Source organism: Sabethes cyaneus, chromosome 2, assembly GCF_943734655.1.
Source record: "Sabethes cyaneus chromosome 2, idSabCyanKW18_F2, whole genome shotgun sequence".
Classification (NCBI taxonomy): domain Eukaryota; kingdom Metazoa; phylum Arthropoda; class Insecta; order Diptera; family Culicidae; genus Sabethes; species Sabethes cyaneus.
The window spans coordinates 90,023,435-90,043,979 of record NC_071354.1 but is presented as its reverse complement, the minus strand read 5'-3'; the positions used below and the strand labels follow the sequence as shown (position 1 = coordinate 90,043,979).

At 38.5% G+C, this 20,545-nt stretch overlaps 1 protein-coding gene across 1 annotated transcript in view; it reads left to right on the top strand.

The window, feature by feature from the left end:
• The window catches only part of LOC128738221 (hexokinase type 2-like), a 32,248-nt gene extending 11,927 nt beyond the window's left edge, over positions 1–20,321 (top strand). Inside the window, exons 2-8 of the mRNA XM_053833201.1 lie at positions 14,204–14,366; positions 14,430–14,614; positions 14,674–14,847; positions 17,270–17,369; positions 17,774–17,969; positions 18,575–18,914; positions 18,972–20,321. Of these exons, the coding sequence (XP_053689176.1) occupies positions 14,204–14,366; positions 14,430–14,614; positions 14,674–14,847; positions 17,270–17,369; positions 17,774–17,969; positions 18,575–18,914; positions 18,972–19,145 (1,332 nt within the window). The 3' untranslated portion in view covers positions 19,146–20,321. The remainder of the gene's footprint in view (positions 1–14,203; positions 14,367–14,429; positions 14,615–14,673; positions 14,848–17,269; positions 17,370–17,773; positions 17,970–18,574; positions 18,915–18,971) is intronic.
• Positions 20,322–20,545: the final 224 nt, after the last annotated feature.

Here is a 20,545-nt window from a genome sequence, read left to right as displayed (position 1 = left end):
ATTTTCTCTCGCTACTTTGGGTAAAATATTCGTTCCGTTATAAAAGAAAAGACGTCAATCTCACACACGTGCACAAGCGATTTGATTTACCATAGCTGAATATAGTTACAATTTCTAAGTTGGAAGCTGTGAGTAACAACCGTTTTCACATCTCGTTTAGCTTCGTAACGATAAATGTAAACTATATCCGATCAAATTTTAGTAGAAACGGTTGTTCTGCATACCCTAAGATTTGCAATTATATATTGTTTTAAACTTAAATACAAGTTAATATGCTAAATTCTGACATGATAAAATCAAATATCCCATTTGTGCCTAGAAATGTTATAATTTGTTTGGTTTCAGTTGGTACAAAAATTACCAGGAGCACATCGGTCAAGTCGCAAATTCTGATAAGTTGAAATTCGCTTGTGCTTGGAATCAAATGACTCTTCCTATCAATGTCGAAGATTTTTTTTTTCGAGCTTTTGGCAATTTTAAAAATAACTTAAATAACTTTTTCTGCCGATAGGAAGGATGACGAAATAGCGTTATCAACTAGTAAACAAGTCCTGCCCCTTTCCATAAAGCGAATATAGTCATCAATCAGAACGTCAATGTTTTCTGCAATCAGTAAACAGGATTCTTTCAATAGCTCAAAAAGTCACGTCGGAGGCAATGAATGAGTGGACCACCTTTGCTCTCACATAGGCTGGCGATGATACCAAGTTGAAAAACAACAATAAATAAAAAAATGTATTTGCGTCCATTGGCATCAATACCTTTTTCTGCGCATGCAAACCCATCGTCGATGTCATCGTAAACTTACATTTTGAAACTGGTACTAGTGAAAACTCAAACTAGTTCAACACCGGTTGAGTATTATTACAACTAAAAATTAAAACTTACTCACTGACGGGCATCCCACAAGGTAGAAATTTTGGGTCGTTATTGTTCACCACATTTTTCAATTAAGTCTGCCGAGTCTTACCGAATGATTGTAAACTTGAACTCAATTAATTACAAATTTTTTCGTGCTCTGATCCCCATCTGCACCGACTATCAGTTGCTCAAATAATCATCGACAAGGTTTACAACTGGTGGCAACGTACCTGGGGGTTATACTAAATTCTGACTTGAACTTCCGGGAGTATTATAAGCCACTTTGCTGTTTTATTCTACGATGCTTGATTCATGAGTTATGAGCTCACACACGATGCCCGAGAAAGTCAGAGAATTTCCCTCGGAAATTTCTGGGAAGTGGGAAACATCAGCTTTTTAAAACATTGTTTTTCTTCATAAGGTCATTAACTTTGTCCGCATAAACAGTTTCATGAAATGCTGAGATCCGTTCAGCGTCATTCAGCACGGAACCCGGATTGTTCATGCTATTTCAAGCAGTCGTCTTCATCCATCTTGACTCACGCGTCGCGTCGCATTGCTCAGACGTATCAGAAGCAGCAAGTCGTCTTATATTTGTAGGAGACATCTCGCATGTTGGGACTCTTTGTTTCAGGTGCCGGTGCACCGCGGAGGCGTTGTTACAGAGAACGGTTTTTACTGCACCATTGTACGACGTAGCCCCGGACATTGGCAAGATGTACGATGAAATTCTATCAAGCAGTACCTGTGGCTCGAAATTCATACGGCTCTGCCACTCTCTACTTTCAGTGTGTATTCTGCTAAAGGCTGTCCATAGCACCTTCCTCTCGGCTTCATAGAAAACTACTAGTGCAATGAAGGTGTTGCATATTGTTAGCTTCGTACTGCAACGTATACTTCTGCATCGTACCATCTTACGAAGGGCAAACCCGATTTGCGCTGCTGGAACTCCTGTTGTTTTTGGCCAGTCACAAGCGATCCCAAATACACCAATGCTTGTACCATTTTTCGCTCGATATCGTCAACGATTACCGTCCGTGGGAGCGGTGTTGCAAATCGAGTGAGAAGCAAACGATGCACACTCTTACGCAAGCGAGTGTAAGAGGCATAGCATCCAACGCTTACTCCACTGACGAAAGCGTACGACAAACAACCACTAGTGCTGTGTATGCATACATTCACGAACGCACAGCCTCGTAGCGACTTTCTGCACAATCTGCTCACGAGGCAAGGCAATGCCTCGGTTACACACGCGAGTAAGAGTGTAGCTCCTCGCGAGGGATGTGGTGTTAACAGTTGGGTACACACTCGCAAACACTCGTCATAGTGCATGGGAAAATAAGAAATGTAGCTGAATAATGCCAGTCATAAATAAGAAAAATGCCAGCATCCGATTCATGCAATGCAGATGCATTCAAGTGCATTTATATTTCTGTAATAAGCTAGAGATCAGAAGTAGAGTCCCCAATTGTTAGATTGGGCCTTTTGATAAGTTACGCTAGAATTTATTATGATATAGAATGGACATAAACAAAAAGAACTTTAAAAATGAAATAATAATTTGTAAACACTGATGTAAAGGACTACCGAAGCAATAATTTGAACTTTATTACACTCTGATAATGGTGTTTTGGACAATATTAGTAATAAAAACCATTACAGCGCAATAAAATCTACATGTTGCTTGGGTAATGATTGAACAGTGTAAAGGTTACAAAAAGCTGCTTCGCCGCGTGAGAAGTGAAGTAATGAGAGTAAGAAATGCAAAATGAGAAATTAATGCTGAGAAACTTACAGTCAAGAGGTGTCCCACATTAAATTGCACCACGGAATAAGGATGTAGAAAATTACCTAGTTGACCGATCCCTTTCAACCTTTCAGACAATAAAATATAACCCATTAGTAAGCTTTTGGCATATTTATTTCATCCAACGTCAATACCGTAAGCGTTTGCTCGCACTTTATGCTTAACTCCACTTATAAGGTTCTCTACAACATCTGGCTGCAGCTTCTTCTGTACGGAAATCCACTTTTTCTTCATGTTTTGCTCAGATTTGACCTCCTTGGAATGCTTCTGTAGTGTCTGCTTCATAATATATCATAATTTTTTCGATGGGCCTTAGTTCCGGTCCGTTGGAGGGGTTCATGTCCTTAGGTACGAAAGTCTCCGTTGGCTTTGTATCACTCCAGGACTTCCTTTGAATACTAATACGAAGCTAGATCCGGCCAGAAGATCCTAGGGCCGTCGTGTTGCTTCAACAGAGGAAGCAGACGCTTCTGTAGGCACTCCCTAAGACAGATCTGCCCGTTTACAGCCCCGTCACGAACGAACTTCACAAAAGGTAGTCACGAACGGCGCACTCCATTTGACACTTGAGCAGATCGCTTGCCAAATCTTGTATTTCTTGGCTTTAAACTTTAAAAGTAGTTCCTCCGGAACATCAAACCTGTGCTGGGCGGTGAAAAACAGTAGCCCCGGAAGCTGCCGGAAGTCCGCCTTGACTTAACTCTCATCGTCCATGATGGGACAATCAGGCTTCGTCAGCATCTGTGTGTACAGTTTCCGGCCTCGTGACTTTCACACCGTATTTTGCGCCGTTCGTCACGATTTGAAGTCTTCTGCACTTTGTACGTATGCAGTCCCTCCCAGTCCTTGGCTCTCTGAAAGACTTGGACGGATTCAACTTTTTGGCCACATCCCAGACCGCAGCATTGGGATACCGCTTTAACTCTTTCACGACACGCTTGTGATCCTGATCACTAATAGAACATCCATTCTGACCGCATTTCTCCTTCCGTTCGATGCTCAAAGTTTCGTAGTAACGTTTAATGACACGACTCACCGTTGAACGCACGATTCCGAGTTGTTTCCCGATGGCTTGATGAGAGAGTTGAGGATTTTCCAGGTGCTTGCGTAAAATAAATTCGCGACGTTGCTTTTCGGGTGACGCAATTTTTTCCAATTTTCAAAAAACTGAGAACGATAAAAATACAGTGTAAAAAATAGACTCTAAACTACTTCTACCCAAATTTTAAAGAGAAAATACTCAATGGGTAATTTTTTACAGCGTTTTTTCCGTGATGCAATTTGATATAGGACACCCTTTATGACCAAAAAAATTTAAAAAATGCTCTGCATAAGCCACGAGATATTGGAACAAACTGGATGCTGAATTCCGCAATTTTATCCGAATTCCGTCGGATATCTATATTATTTTTTTTTAGAAAACCGCTTTTTTTTTTGTCTATTTAATATTTTTCCTACGTCAGATTAATCCCCAGACAGAGCTAATTTCTTAGTTCCGGATTCCAAGTGGACGTGTGTGAAATTTCTCGATGCCATTGCATTAGAGAGTTGTTTGAGTAAACTTAGTTTCTTTTAATAGCTTCCCCAACAATTTTTTCCATCACAAAACTAGCGAAAATTAAATTATGATTTCTTAGAAGACATGAAAAGGCATGTATCGATAGACGGACGATTAGAGTTATGCTGCTGGTTGATTACCAACACGTGTAAATGTGCTATTTCCATCTACAACAATTCATCTGTTGGTGCAGGTGTCAATAGAATTAAATTCAACGATCGTCAATCGCCAATTAGTTGTTCATCGGCAGAAAGAACTCCTTTATTTAATTTCCTATTAGCGTGTCGTAATAGCGTCTTTCTATTTCTATTTTTTTTTTGCAAATTTTATCAAAATTACACTTATTTTGACGTCAATTTAGTACCCGGAATTTTTTTCTGCGATCCTGGAAAATCTCTAAAAACTCAGGGCACTAAGTGTACTAACACTTAGTATAGAAGAAAAAATGAATATGAAACTAAAACAGTATTAAGATATGCCGGTATGCACTGAAGGTATGCATCTCACTGTTTTATCCAGGTCAGGTGCTTTAATTCCAACTCATATGAATACATATTGATCGTTTGATGTCGATCGGTTAGCAAGTTAATTAGCTACGTGATAACATGAACGTCATTTTATGTTTACGTTGCTAAAAAGGTGTATATCAATTGAACGGTTGACGCAAAGCTAGTCTGCGCCACAACCAACGTCACAAGCGGCCAGCGACCGACACCGCATTCGAAGTAAGAATAACCCTCAAGAAAGCAAAAGACTGTGGTTGCGACGGACGACATCCATCATCAAGAAGAGCCACATCATATTATTTCACTGAGAGTCCTGAGTAATTTTACTACACAAAAGTAATATTCGTGAGTAGGGTTGTGGCACTATTCTATGACAGTTAAAATTTTTTATTTTGCCGTGCTTTTGAATTTGATCGGAACCTTAATAAACAGTTCTCATTCTTTGCAGTTGCCAAATTGTACTGCTGGAGTTGAATAATTGACACAAGGTCAAAAATTGCTCCATTACTCTATACTACAGATACTGCTGCTGACGCAAAGCAGAATTTGGGAAGAATAATCTTGAGCACGAGACAAAAACAAACTTTATGCTAAACTGTCATTTGTATATTGAGAGTGCAGAATATTTTTGTTAGAATGCTTTCATTTGTTATGTTAACTAGTATAAAAATAAATATACATTTGGATTCATACAAACAAATGAATATTTTGCATGCTAGGTATTGTCAATTGCAAGGAAAATTGTACCATCCAAAGTGCGATATCGCTCATAAAAGTGCTATTTTGCATTAAATCGTTTCGGTATCTTCGGCGCACTTTTTCGTTATCTTCCAAGCAATAAGTGCGCCGAAGATACCGAAGCGATTTAATGTAAAATAGCACTTTTATGAGCGATATCGCACTTTGGATGGTACAATTTTCCTTGCAATTGACAATATTAAAAATTATAAAAATAACAGAAATACATAATTTTACACAAGAACAATTATAATAAAACAGGAGTTTTACATTTTCATGTATAACAAACTAATAGAAAGAATATAATTTTAAATTTACCGGTTAGTGCAGATGAGAACGCAGTTTTTAGTTACGCTAGGGTAGATAGTGGTCGCGTCGTCGTAGCGTAAGTTAAGTACACAAATGCAACGACAAGCATTCAAGCACGCAAATTGTTGTTTCTCTCGTCTCGTGTCTCGCGACGTCGTGTGTATTGATCGGATCTCACTCGAGTTCGCGGTGTGTACAATCACTACAGAGACAACATTCTCCCACATTACGCTCTGCTATATATATAAGTACGATTCCGATCACCCTCCGAAGATCATTCATGTAGTCCGTCTTGAAGCCACGGTTGTATGCATCCTTGTGCGCGAAGTGAGATGATGATAGTCTGTTACATTTAATGTACCAAAAAAACACGCCGCGGTTGTGATTTCTCAAATTAGTCTCAAAACGTCTGCCAGTTCGAAGAGGACAATATAAAAACTAGTAGCTCACTCGTGTTCGAACATTCGATTACAGAAGAACGGTTTGCCAATGGTAGTCGTTCGACCAACACCGTGAATAGTTTTATGACAAGTTAGACGAGATAGTGTGATAGGAAAATAAATCTTTTCGTGAGCTGTTGTGAGTGCATTTTCAATTGATCCTTTGCAGCGGGAAAATCTAGTTTCTGGAAACTTATGGACTAAACTGGATTTAGTGGTTAAACTGTGGTCAATCCGAACTAGTCGATAGTATTGAAATAGTTTCGCATTACATTGTGTCTGTGTGTGCTACCGTATAACGGACTAACGCTATCGTTATAAACAAACCGAAGCATTTCGAAGAAATCGCCGATACTATGGGAGTCATCAAAGATAATGGCAGCAAGGTAAAAAACCCCTACAGTACAATAGTTTGCGCAGTTTGTGTCGAATCATTCAATGATGCTGCAAAATTTTAGGTCGTTTTACTGAAATAAAAAAACGGAAACATTTCTAGAATTGTGTAAGGTTACAAATATGACACTGATTCTCTGAAGTTTATTAACCAGCAGGCACCGAAAGATCAAGTTTCTTTACGTATACTTGTGACCTCCAATCCTCCTTGGAGTTAGCACATCAGAAAAGAAAGAGAGTAAAACACCCTTCGAGCTACTACCGCACCGTCATAAGACTGCGAGATCGTCCGTGACACGCGGTTAGTAGTCGCATGCTGTGGATCAGTGCGGTTCTTACTAGTTTCAGTATGTGCTTTCTTATCGGGAATATATGTAGCCGGTTTTAATCTGGATGAACTTCATTTGAGGACAGTAACGGGTTATTTGAAATTTGGAATTCAACAAAAATCAATACAGAGATGTAGAACTTATTTGTTGAATGACTTAAAAGGACACAATATTCGATAACTTACCCGTGTATCATCAGTTATGTTATATTGTTTGCCAACAAATATTTCATGGCAAACACCCTCAACGAATGCATCATAAAAAGTTCAATCAACCCGGTACTGTGCGTTTCTTTACGTTATCATTCAATTCATGCATAATCAACAAATAAAGTGAGCAAAGAATGTGTTTTGAAAAGATAGGGTCTATACAATTCAAAATTTGTTAATATACATAGTGCAGTTTTGCTGTATTTCTCTTGATTGAGGTTGACGACTGGTTAAAATTCCATATTTACAATCAACGGACAATTGACGCAAACGAAATAAGCAAGTTACGAATTACCGAGTGTCACTCGGTGCATGGCAGATGAAAATAGCATTAATCGATAGCGTACTACGAACGGAGGCGCCACTATAGGCAAAGATAATTAATTGCAATTATAAGTCTTCTGTTTCCTATGCCTCAATGAGGACGTACAGATAACCATTCAGTGGAAAAGAAGGTCAACTTGAAAATGATTCAATGCTACAATAACTGTTGACTGATGACGAAAGGGAATCACAAAACAACCACGGACTGTGTTTCAAAACGCCCAAAAAAGTAATGCTATCTGTAGACATAATAAAGAGAATTTTGCAAAACCCGCAAGTTCTACATAACTGCCCTAGATCGTAGCCATTTAACCATGTAAAGTTTGCAAATTGTTTGCCCACCGAAAATAAATCATGCGGCTCCTAGTCACGATCAAGGTATTCGAAGACGCCTTGGTTACGATCACCAGAAACGTGGTGCTAATTTCCTGTTTCGCTAAGAACGACTCTTTACGACTGCAATCTACACTCGATCGTGGGCCATTCAACTCGTGTACCCGTGCCTGCCGCTCGCTAATCGTACCTACAAGCCTCGCCGGGCGGGGTTTGGCAAGCGGCGAGCGACGAGCGACGGCACAGACTAAATAAAATGCAATAACCAGTCGACGTGGTTGTTGCGCGGAGTCACGTGAATACGACAATTCGTTTTAAGTGGTTGTTTTTGGTGGCCTACATGATTACACAGTAAAAATGATACGTTGGACTTCGATCCGTCTGGCTTCGTAGCGAGACCGTTGTTTGTGTCGTCCGGACATCTGACGGAGAAGGCTTATAAGCGCTTTGATTTTTCTTCGGAAATTAGAAGAAGGGAAGGCCAGTCCTGCCTTTTTAGAGAGGGTATGCTAGGCTGTTAGAAAATAACTTTCAAATTTGATTCAAGTTCGTAGGTAAATAAGTTGAAGGAGATGACATGATTTAAAACATGCCTTGAATTTATTTGCTCTCGAGAATATTTGAGCAGATCTGAACCGTAAGTTTAATCGGTAATTGTAACGATCAATATGATAAGGATTACTATTATCAACACAATTTATTTCTTCTGGAAATCAAATTATAGAAACGAATCGTAACCAAACCAATTTACTAAAGCTTATGACAGCAATATAGGTAATCACAGCTATGTGATATAACAGCGGTTGATACTAATTTCTTTGTAAACATTAGAAAACTAGAACGGAACGTGGTGATCGGCGCAAATCCGACCTAATTCATGAATTAATAGTCAAAACAGCACCGCGGCGCGCCGGTCTGTTATCACTTCTGTCGGCTGTGTGACCAATGCCTAACGTTTTGCAAAACATAACCTACAGGAAATCTAAACAAAAGATAACCAAACCAATAATCTTGATTGCAGCTGCACGAGTCGTCTTGTACACATTGGCATACATATTTTAGTGATAACATTTCCATCGTTATTTGCATTTCAAACAATTTTTTATTTATTTTATTTTTAACCGATTTCAATAAGTTATTAACCTATTTACTTGAAACGTCTAACGCTAAAGCTCAAGTGTTGAAGCTGTTCGATTGCTTATAGCTTATATGCTTATATAGATAACTTGCATTGGAGATGCAATTATACGCCATGAACTCGATTTAGGGGCAAAAATTGCTGTGATTATATTATTGAAAAGCTTTCACTATCAAGTGAAACAGATGATCCTTGATACCCTTGATACTATAAAAGTGATAGCTACAATTAGCTTTTGTACCTCGTAATGTATTTTCTGACGAGAATTTTTTTTGTGAGAATACGAAAAATTTATCAATAAGTGACAGTGCATGAAGCGTATTGCAAAAATCTTCCACACGAGTGTGAGGAACATGCTGCTCGAGCCACAAAAGCTGGCAGCGCATGATACGCTTATGGGCATGTGAACATATTTTTATCGAAAAATAGTCCCATATTGAATCCTTTGGACTGGGATGTATGGAGTACTATTGAAATTAAGAACACGGATGTTTTCAAAGTCATCGAACAGTTTGATTCGAATGGTATCAGATAATCGGCGTATTCTCGAGAGCTTTGAAGTATTATTTCAATAACTGAATGTGCATGTTGTGGAGCTGAACTGTTTCCGGTTTAAATGCTGTGGTGAATCCCGATAAATGATAGACTATCCGGAAATTATGGACATTTTTACCACTCTTTTTCAAATTGTTGAATGGTTTCTGTTGGAGAGACATGTTTCCTAAGCTGTGCCCTTATCAATGCCCAAATTTCTTCATCTGGCGGACTTGCGGCAATAGGATAGGAATAGGGAAGGAGGGTTCTTGTCTCTTGGAACGAATGTTACATCCACTTTACCGTTGATTTCACGTAATAGCAAGACGCTAAATTTGACTGGAGATAACCGAATCATTGTGGCTACGAATCATAGATAGAAGTCGTTTTTGTAAGCACCTCTTGAGGTGCATTTCGCTGTTCACTGGAACAGCAGGTTCGCACGGCGCTTTGCGATGGCGGAGGCTATCTATGCCCACCCCGGTGTCAATTATGACGTTTGCGAACAAAATAAGTGAAGCCAACATTGGCTGGATCACTGGATCACTATGGAAGTGTGCATGCAAAAGAACGAATCACACGGTATTTCTGCAGCACCAGCAGTAATTTTCGTTAGGTTATCATCTATCTCATCAGAAAAATGTTATTTTCTCTTGGTTAAATGTAAATTATAATTATCAATGAACTGTTCTTAAAAAATCTTCACTTCCATATCATATAATTGGTGCATACGCGATTAAGTTTCGCTGGCTTGGTCACGTCAGTCGCGTCACTTCCACTGTTGTGTGAATGCTGCTTATTAAAAGCAAAACGCATGTAGCGCTACCACAGAATGTGGCGGTTTCAGGAAGCATGGTAGATGCCCAGGGGTTGTCTATGCCAGACTAAAAGCGGAATTTAGGAGGATTGGACTAAAATAAACGTGCTGATGATCAAATACATGAAAGGAAAAGGCTCAAAGCAAACAAACATGCGCCTTCCACGGACGATAACCGATGACGGCGACGAACTAAAAGTGGTAGATGAGTTCACGTACCGCGGGCAACAACACTAGTAAGGAGATGGAAGGTAATGTGGACGATATTTGGCGGAGCACAAACTGAAAGCGGAGAGTGGTGGAGGTGTATGAATCACGAGCTACAAGCACTGCTTGGAGAGATTCCCGCCGATACATCAGGATGTCGCCGACTATAACGACCACTCTGTTGCGGAACGGTTCGATTGTTAGAAGCAGTGGTTGGAGAATTCGCGAAAAAGTGATCATTTGAATCGATGAACATCCCTCATGAACATACACTATTCGCCTGCCTCGCCGATAATGCACGCATCAGCTTTGAATTTTATCACGAACAGAACCTCAATGTGAACATCAGAATTTGTTCAAAAATTGAATATTGAACATTGAGTGTATTCGATTTATCGGATATAGAATGCCCGGGGACGCCGGAAAGTATTCAAAATAATATTACCACGAAAAGGGAATAGTTTAAAGTAGTGTTAGTGGCTTTACAAGCAGCAGAAAACGTCAATTCGCACTTTTGCGTTGCTCACGATATTCGTATATTCAGCGATGCTACGAAGCGTGAGTGTATGTTGCTCATTGTCATAGGCGAATTGAACCACTCGCGTAGCTGTTTTATCATGATAAAAACCGTTTGCCGATGCTCGGCGTATCTATTCATTTTGCGAGTTTTCCAACCTCTGGTTAGAAGCCATTGTGGTCGGCGGCTTTCATGGAGACATCTGATGTGACCCGTGAGCACCACTGATTTAGACAATATTGGCGCTAATAGAAAACGAGTATTGTAAAGCAATCGAACTAGACCGTCGAAGACCAAGTACATGAAAGGTAAAGGTTCGAAGGAGACTACCACCTGCCTCCCACGGGCGGTAATCGTCGAGAACGACGAATTAGTAAGAGACAGATGAATTCGTGTATTTGGGATTGCTAGTGATCGCAGATAACAAACCGAGTAAAAAGATTCATTGCGGTACATTCAAACTCGGGCCCACTGTATTCTTCGCCAGACGTTTCATGAGACATACGCTGGCGTACGAAGGTGATAATGTATAAAACCTCTATTTAGACCGGTAGTTGCATATGGATTTGAAGCTGTGACGGTGTTTACAAAAGATATACGCTTACTTGCCTTGTCCGAGCCTTAGGTGCTGCGAACGATTTTGGTGGAGCACAAACTGAATGACGAAAGTGGCTGAGGCGTATGATCTTAAGGTACAGGCAATATATGGAGAAATTCCTAAAGCACATCTGAAGAAAGTCGGTAGGCTCCGGTGGGCTGGACCTGTCGTAAAGATGCCGGACGATAGTACGACGTAAACAAAAACAATTCTCTTCAATAACTCAACAGATATAACAAACAGAGGGACCTGACTGCGAGACGGTGACGACAAATTAATAAATTTACAAATAGTTCACAAATTTCTTTCATTAAAAAGTCTTCTTAAGCTGTCTTTGGACATAGTTAGATCAATAACATTGCAATAATTATTTAATATAAATACACATTTTAAGAGCAGTCTTGGGCTTCAACGTCTTTAAGATTTAACCCTTCTTCATCGATAGACTTCGCTGCTAATTACCGATACAGGACAATTACGAGGCTAGTGCAACAAACCTGCTGACTCTGGCAACACCGCCCAGCCGAGATTCGAACGTACAACGACAGGTTTGTTACACCAGCATTATAATTCGAAGCTAACTGGAAGGTCCTAAAATCACTCCCAAATTATCACTGCGACCAGTACTTTGATGTATTGTGGTATCCTCGAAGTGTCTTTCGATATTCCGCACTTCGTTCTTTTGCAGCGACCTGCTTATTTTCCGAATTTGAGTATCAGTGTTTTCACCTTTTTCTTTCATGTTTTGTTATTCTTCAATGCCCATCTCGATCCTAAAGCTAGGAAGTGCGGAAAGTAGATATAATTTGCACTTGGACAAGAAGCCTCATTACGCACCTCGGAGCTAATAAAAAGCAAAGTCTAGGTCTTCGCAGCCAGCTGTTAGAGTACAGGACGATTGTTGGGCTAGTGCTATGATCCTATTGATTCTAACACTAACAGCCTCTTCCAGTCGTGATTACAGCATGCAACGCCGGGCTTGTTAGACCAGCGTCATACTTCGAGTCAAACTGGGAGGCCACCTCGAACAAATATCACTTTTATAATCACTTTGAGCTGACAAGGCACTTCATTGTTGGTAATGGTAATGCATATATGAGTACGAAGAAAGGTGTGATAAGATTAGAAGATTAGATTAGCATCTACGATAACTTCCTTGTTAAAGTAGACTCGGTACTTTCGCTTACATAGCCTTTTCCGAGTATCTTTTGCATAATTCCTGAGTCAACGAAGAAGTAACGAAAATGTTCCATTTTATTAATTCAACTTTATTAACCTCAAATATTATTTAAAATTATAGAAAGTAAGTTGCTTGCTTCACTCTGTGCACGCGAAAGATAATATCTAAATAACAAAATAAACAAACAGTAATGGATTAACAACTACGCGCAAGCTGACCCAAGCAACAAATGAGAATGATTACCAGATTGCTGCAAGTCATCCCATCATCAAGGCAAGTCATTGGTGAACACAAATTGCTGAAATGGCGAAATACTTGCACATTATCTTTTCAACACCTTTTCTAAGGCTGATTTCATTAATGTTTCAGTAATACGAAACCTAAGACAAGGTCGGAAGTTAAATCTTTTACGCAACGTATTTTATATTTTACAATATATTAAGCTACAACGTAAAACTAAAAAGACATTGAAACCTAAAGAAATAATAGTGTACACATTTAATAGAGTTAATAAACAACACACCAAGTTGAGACTTTCTGCAGAAGTTCTGAGTCACGCCTTCGATTCCACGAAACAGCAAAGCCGCAGAGGTACTGGTTCTTTAGTCAACAAAGCGCAAGATTGGTGTTCTACTTGTACTCGGTTCCCATAGGGGCCATATCATTGGTGCGCACTCATATAAAATGCTTTCAAAAGTAAAAAGCAATGGACTTTGAACTTATACACATAGAGCAAAAAATCGCACGGGCTTGTAAATTATTTGGGAAAACCGTCTACTATCAATATTGCTATTGATCTTTGGCAGTATGAAACCAAATCACTGAGAGTGTGTGTTTGTAAACATTAGTGATCAAATCAAGAAGTTCAGTAGGGGTTAGCAGTTTGAGTAATTTAGCGCTTGGTGTGTACATTGAGAGAGTACAGCTTTCGATCGAAGATTGAAGTGAATTTTTTGAGAGAAACATATTTAAAGGCTTGAACCTAGTTGATATTTGAAGAAAATGATCATAATTTCGAAGCAGGTGTGTTAGACTAATGATAAAACGAAGAACTCAAACGGACGGCAAAATAGGTTAACGTTTGAAACAGCAAACGGGGGACACGAGCTAACAAACCAGTTTAAAGATCATACGAAGTCTCGATCTAAAAATACAATACATTTTTCAAACACAAGCTTAAACATCACTTTTTATATTTATTTGTTGTGCTGGCATTTTCGACAAAAACTCAGGTCTTGGGGTTAAAGTGATATTAGAAGCTGATTTCAACTCTACGTAGATTACTGCAATAGCCGTGTGGTCCTGAGAATATGTTTACAAACAAACATTTTAGCGATAATTGTAGCAAATCAACGTCAATGCCTACCAGTCTAATTGAATCTACGCTTTTTTGGTACTTTTGCAGATACGCGAACAATGCCAGGAACTGATATTGACAGACAGGCAGGTAGAGGAGCTGATGCGACGGGTGATCGTGGAGATCAACCGTGGCCTGCGAAAAGAAACACACCCCGCAGCGGATGTCAAATGTTTCATTACCTACGTGCAGGATCTGCCAAATGGGAAAGGTAATAATACGGATCAATGGTTTTACACGTTACAACAGTACGACTTTTTTCTTGTTCCAACAGAAAAGGGCAAATTTCTGGCTCTTGATCTTGGCGGTACAAATTTTCGAGTGTTGCTGATTCACCTCAAGGATGAAAATGACTTCGAAATGCTGTCGAAAATCTATGCCATTCCACAGAGTATTATGCTTGGTAGTGGAGAGCAACTGTTTGACCATATTGCAGAATGTTTAGCTAATTTTATGAAGGTAAGGACCATTGATACTTCTGTTATGCATTGTGACATGAAAACGCATTTATTTTTCAGGAACATTCAGTGTTCGATGAACGACTACCTCTGGGCTTCACATTTTCATTCCCGCTAACACAGCTTGGTTTGACCAAAGGTATTTTGGCACGATGGACGAAGGGATTCAATTGCTCTGGGGTTGTAAACGAGGACGTGGTTCAGCTATTGAAAGATGCCCTTGCCAGACGAGGGGTAAGTTTACGTCTGATAATCAATCCGCGATTGGTTATTTAGAATAGTAATAGAAACATATCTATACATATACAATGAGGCAGACTAGGAACTTTAAGTTGACGGGGGGATTTGTTCTAGAATCAGTACAATCATAAGCAAAAATTTCTCTTTTTTCTTCTTCATGCTATCATCTAATTGGCGGCAATTTAAATGCTACAATAAAACTCATAAATACACCACAAATCATCCCCACGGCGCGTGTGTGCAATTGTACTCGCTGAAAATGAACGATTTTGCGTCTGCTATAAACATACGATAACATTAACCCATATCATCTACCCCCATGTGGTTTGGATCCACTCAGGACGTTTCAATAACTGTGATGGCAATCTTAAACGACTCCACCGGAACACTTATGTCGTGTGCACACAGTAATCATAATTGTAGAATTGGAGTGATAATTGGTAAGACTTCTCTACAATGACTTAAAAGTACGGCGCTCTATTTGACTTTATGGTGGTGATAAATTGACACCCTATCACTGTCACACCAGTGGTAGTAAAATCAACTAGTTGTGCGCGTATATTTCAAATTCTAAATTGCACCTTCCTTATCTTACCTATTTTAGTTTCATTTTTCAAATTAATTATTTTCCACAAAGTCAATCACAAACTGTTGTTATATATTATTTTTATTATACTTTCCACTTTCCAGCCACCACTAGTACGAAATTTAAAAATTATCACCATCCATCAAAGAAATCATCATAGTAAAACAGTTTCGAGTTTCTTGAGCGCTTGAACTGTACCACATAGTCTGTTAGAAAACATACTTCTTCGCACGCTCCACAGGCATGAGACATTTTTTGCTATCATACTGCACATATAATTGCATTGATTTTCCTGTCAACCCAAATTGTTAAATTGAAAATTTGATCAATTGCCATGTATGGCATCGTTCAGTTGATTGGTGCTCGTTAAACTGTCATTGATGATAATATTGGGTCTATCAAAACAAAAAAGCATAGCTTGTAGATTGCACCGCAACAAATTTACCGTACATTTGTTAGAACTTTTTATTGGGCCCAAAAGGATTTGTGCTATCTTTGGATTTTTCAACGTTCAAAAACAGCTCGTTCAGTCATTAACTACGGAGATGAATCGGTCTCGTTTGTTGGAAACTTTCAACCGACGGGAACACCAAATTATCAACTCACTTGCCGTAAGGCCTTTGTCCTCTCTGGTGCGTCTTCCATGGTGATTAGCTACATATAGAGCTTGCTCTGCTCATCACGTTCTCTAGCGAAAAAAGTGGTGCTTTCGCGATCCCCTGCGATTAGCTGGGGGATCCAAAAAGTTCGTTCGCTTCCAACAGTGATAATCGAATCAAACAACCCACTAGTACCAAACCACGAGTTGCCCCTAATGGGAATTTCTGATAGACAAATTTACCAGTGTATGATATGTACAGTCGAATAAAAATTAAAAACCGTCAATTTGGGTTAAAGGATCTTTTATTTATCTCTATGCTTTTTTATGATTGGAGCAGGGAAAGTGTGAGTAGGATTTCGCTTAGATCCTTACTCACAAAACCTCTTCAACTTTTAAAATTCACAATTTACAATATTTTGCAAATATCTCTGTGTGTTGTAATCAATTTAGGATATCTCAGATAATTATTTGAAAGTGGACTTTTTCAATATCTGAAGCAAAAAACGAACAAATTTTGTCATTCCAATTGCTGGCTGAAATATCGTATGAACGAAGGTACTTATTGATGATAATACCAAATTCAAACACGGTCAAGCTTGTTTATATGTTAATACGGAGCCTTTCAGCTAGATTTGAAATTAAGCAGAAGATTAACTCAAATAGTGAAACGAAGAATCACTAACTCATTCACTCGCTGGTTAATCCAGAATTATTACTCATTACAAAGTTTTTCTTTTATCCAAGCAAGAAAAATCTCTAGAAATATCACAACTACTTACTAGCTACACTTATGTTATTCGATATTAAAAACAGCAAAATTATCGCCTTTTGTAATTTTTTTCATGGATTTAAATCCATTGATTACTTTATATATTCATCTTATACTATAATGCATGTTAAAGATTACAAAAATAACATTTAAGGTATTTAACAACCAAATAATCTTACACGTGAACTCGGAATGATAGTACTAATAAATAATATTAAAATTAATAGGAGATGAAACGAAAAAAATAACTATTAGCGCAGGAACCTACAGCATCAGCATCGTCCCAGAGGCATGTTTAATTTACTATTCTTTTTCGTTTTCTTTTCTTTCCTTTGATCAAATCCTTTTATACACATATATGTACGAACCGAATGTTCTTCTATCGAAAATCACCGCTTGGCTTCGCATAACTTTTCGATGATGAATGCAACCTTTAAAAAAACAAAACAAAACTCTTCAGGATGTTCAAATCGAAATATGTGCCATTCTCAACGATACCACCGGCACACTGATGTCCTGTGCCTGGAAGAATCACAACTGTAGAATTGGACTGATCGTCGGTATGTAGGATACGTCCTTATATAAAAAAAACGGAAATGCAGTAACGTCAGTGTCGATTTTCCGTAACTGCATTTAAAATTGAGTTTACATGTGTGATGTTAATACCTTCTACGTGTGCTAACAATTTGACCAAAAGTCCTACATATAACCGGTAATAGATGAATTCAAATTTGAGAGCAATCTCTACCATTGGTACAACGAGAATTGGTGCTGGTTTCCAAATTTTCTATCAATCCCCTTACTTTGACCCTAAACCTTTTAAAAATATTTTTTCCATTTGCATCCTTTTACTGTAAATATATATATATTCCCGACCTTTTCTAACCCTTACCCAAAAGTTTTTAATACGTTGTGCAACCGTTAATTAAGTGAACCTTTTCTTCCCCTTACAACGAACTTTAAGGTACCGGAAGCAACGCATGTTACGTCGAAAAGGTAGAGAACTGTGAACTGTTCGACGGCTACAAGGATCCTTCCAAACAGTACGTACTTATCAACACCGAATGGGGTGCATTCGGTGATAATGGTGCACTGGACTTCGTGCGGACAGAGTACGATCGAGAGATTGATCACTTCAGTATAAATCCCGGCAAGCAGATGTAAGTATCTAATCTAACGAAATAGATGTTCAAACAATGCATGACTCAAATTTTCATAAAACTGACCAAATATTGCAATGCAGTCCTGTATCATGGTTTCCAACCACCTTCTACTTAGAATATTGTTTATTTTCAACCGCAAAAAACGTTATTTTAATTATTTATTTAATTTTCATTGATAAATGAGACAAAATTATAAAAAATCTGATGAGAAACATTCGAATCCGATTACAATTGGCTCCCATTGTAACTTGGTTCAATTCGTGGATTCCCCAGCTTGGTTAAAGAGAAACGTTATACAAACTTAATAAGCGTTGCTGATTGACCCTCCCTTACATAATTTTTCGCTCTTTCTTCTTCATGCGTCGTCTCCCCTGAGACACTATAAACACTTTTATTTCATGACTTTCTTCTTCCGCTCCTTCCATCTATTGGAAAGATTATCGTTATAAAAAATTAATTCTTACTGTCGAATGCCATAAAACTCAAGCATATATTCATGTATTTGTAAATTACTTTTTAAGACTGGTTTAGACAGCATTATTTTCGAATGTTAGTGAAAAACATTTTGGCCCCATTACAAAATCCTGGATCTTTATTTACAGCCAGGAAAAAATGATCTCCGGTATGTATATGGGCGAGCTGGCTCGCCTGGCCATCGTAAAATTCACCAAGGCCGGATTGCTGTTCGGTGGGGTCGGTTCCGACATCCTGTTCAAACGTGGCCAGTTCTTCACCAAGTATGTGTCTGAAATCGAATCGGACAAGCCAGGTACCTACAATTACTGCCGTGATGTGCTAGATGAGTTGGGCCTAGAGCATGCCACCGACGAGGACTGTGCGAACGTGCGCTACATCTGCGAGTGTGTATCGAGCAGAGCGGCCCATCTGGTGTCCGCCGGAATTGCTGCGCTCATCAACAAGATGGACGAAAAGAGTGTAACTGTAAGTTATTTGTCATTTGCTGGAAAAATGCTTCTCTAATCTACTTTTACAACACAGGTCGGTGTTGACGGTTCGGTATATCGCTTCCATCCAAAATTCCACGATCTGATGACCCAAAAGATCAGACAATTTGTGAAACCGGACATCAGCTTCGATCTCATGCTGTCAGAAGACGGTTCGGGCCGTGGAGCGGCCCTAGTAGCTGCTGTGGCGTGTAGAGAGCCTCACTAAGAAATACTAAATTCTTAATGCCCTCACCAAACCAGATACAACAACTACTACACTAGTGATTTAGAAAATAAATTGTAAACGAAGCAAAACACACAGCAGGAAAGCAGAAAAACAAAAAAAAATTACATGATTGTAGTAGAAAGTTTTAGGCGTATGCAGAAAACTCAACTATAATTCAAAGCAAAAGCGAACGTGATTAGCAGGACATAAAGTTATATTAGTTAAATAATACAACAAACAGAAATAGGCCCAAAAAATAAGATGAACGGCAAAATTATATCTCCACGTGTTGAGTTTAGTTGTACATTAATTAGTTTTAAAGTGTTTTTACTGTAATAAACCATTATACAGGTCACTCAAAATTGAACAACCTCGTTAAGTGGTGGAAACAATAAGATTTTTACCGATTTTAATTTGCTCCATACTTTTAACAACCATCAAGTAATGATTAGTGAAAATGTAGCCACCGTAAACTATTCTTATTTTGTGACATCGTTGTGATTCAGACTATTGTAAATACAATTTTCTTTTAATTAAAATTTAAACAAAATCAAGCTCCTCCGAGTCGAGTCAACCGTGCCGGGTGAACCATGCCTGCAAATTGATTTCAAGCCTACACAGGGAAATTGTATTCCTACTTACTACATATTTGTTCAGAATTCGATCATTGTTTGATTTGTAGACTAATGCTTTAATTAGGGAAAACACAGTCTATTCTAGGCGAGTAATGAAGAGTATAAAATGGCATCAAATGCTACACCCGTTGATGGTAAAGTTCAAAACAATATATATCCACTGACTGGAATAGACAAAGACTTTTCCATGTTTAAGTTTTCCACTAACTGTAAAGCTGATTGCTAGATCATATGTTTAGTATTTAGTTGATTTTGTTTAGCGCATGCTAATTGCAACAATCAGTCAATCAAATCGAGGTTTTTTGGCTTGCAGTTCGTGGAGGGCATAATATACTTTTTTCAGCAAAGGACTGGAAACTAAGAAAAATAAAATATTAATTTATAAATCGATAAATAAAAGCAAAACAATAGCAAAGTGTACATTAATAAGAAAAAAAATATTATAAAGGCTATTTGTAATTCGATTTAAAACATAATTTAATGCAAAGGAAACTATTATGAAGCTGTTGATCGTGAAAAAATACAAATAAAATGCTATTGATCGAGTATTTTTTGTGAATTTTCTACGTCCATGACGTCGGTGGGGCAAGATTAACACTCACTCCTTCATTTCTTAGCCGTAAAAAACCATTTTTCATTGATAAACTTTCACAAGTTGAAATTGAACTTGAACAAAGTAATATTTCAATGTTTTGCCTTTCTACTTATATAATATAAATATATAGTATAAAGGTATAGCCGTAAATGGAAAGAAGGTCCTGCGAG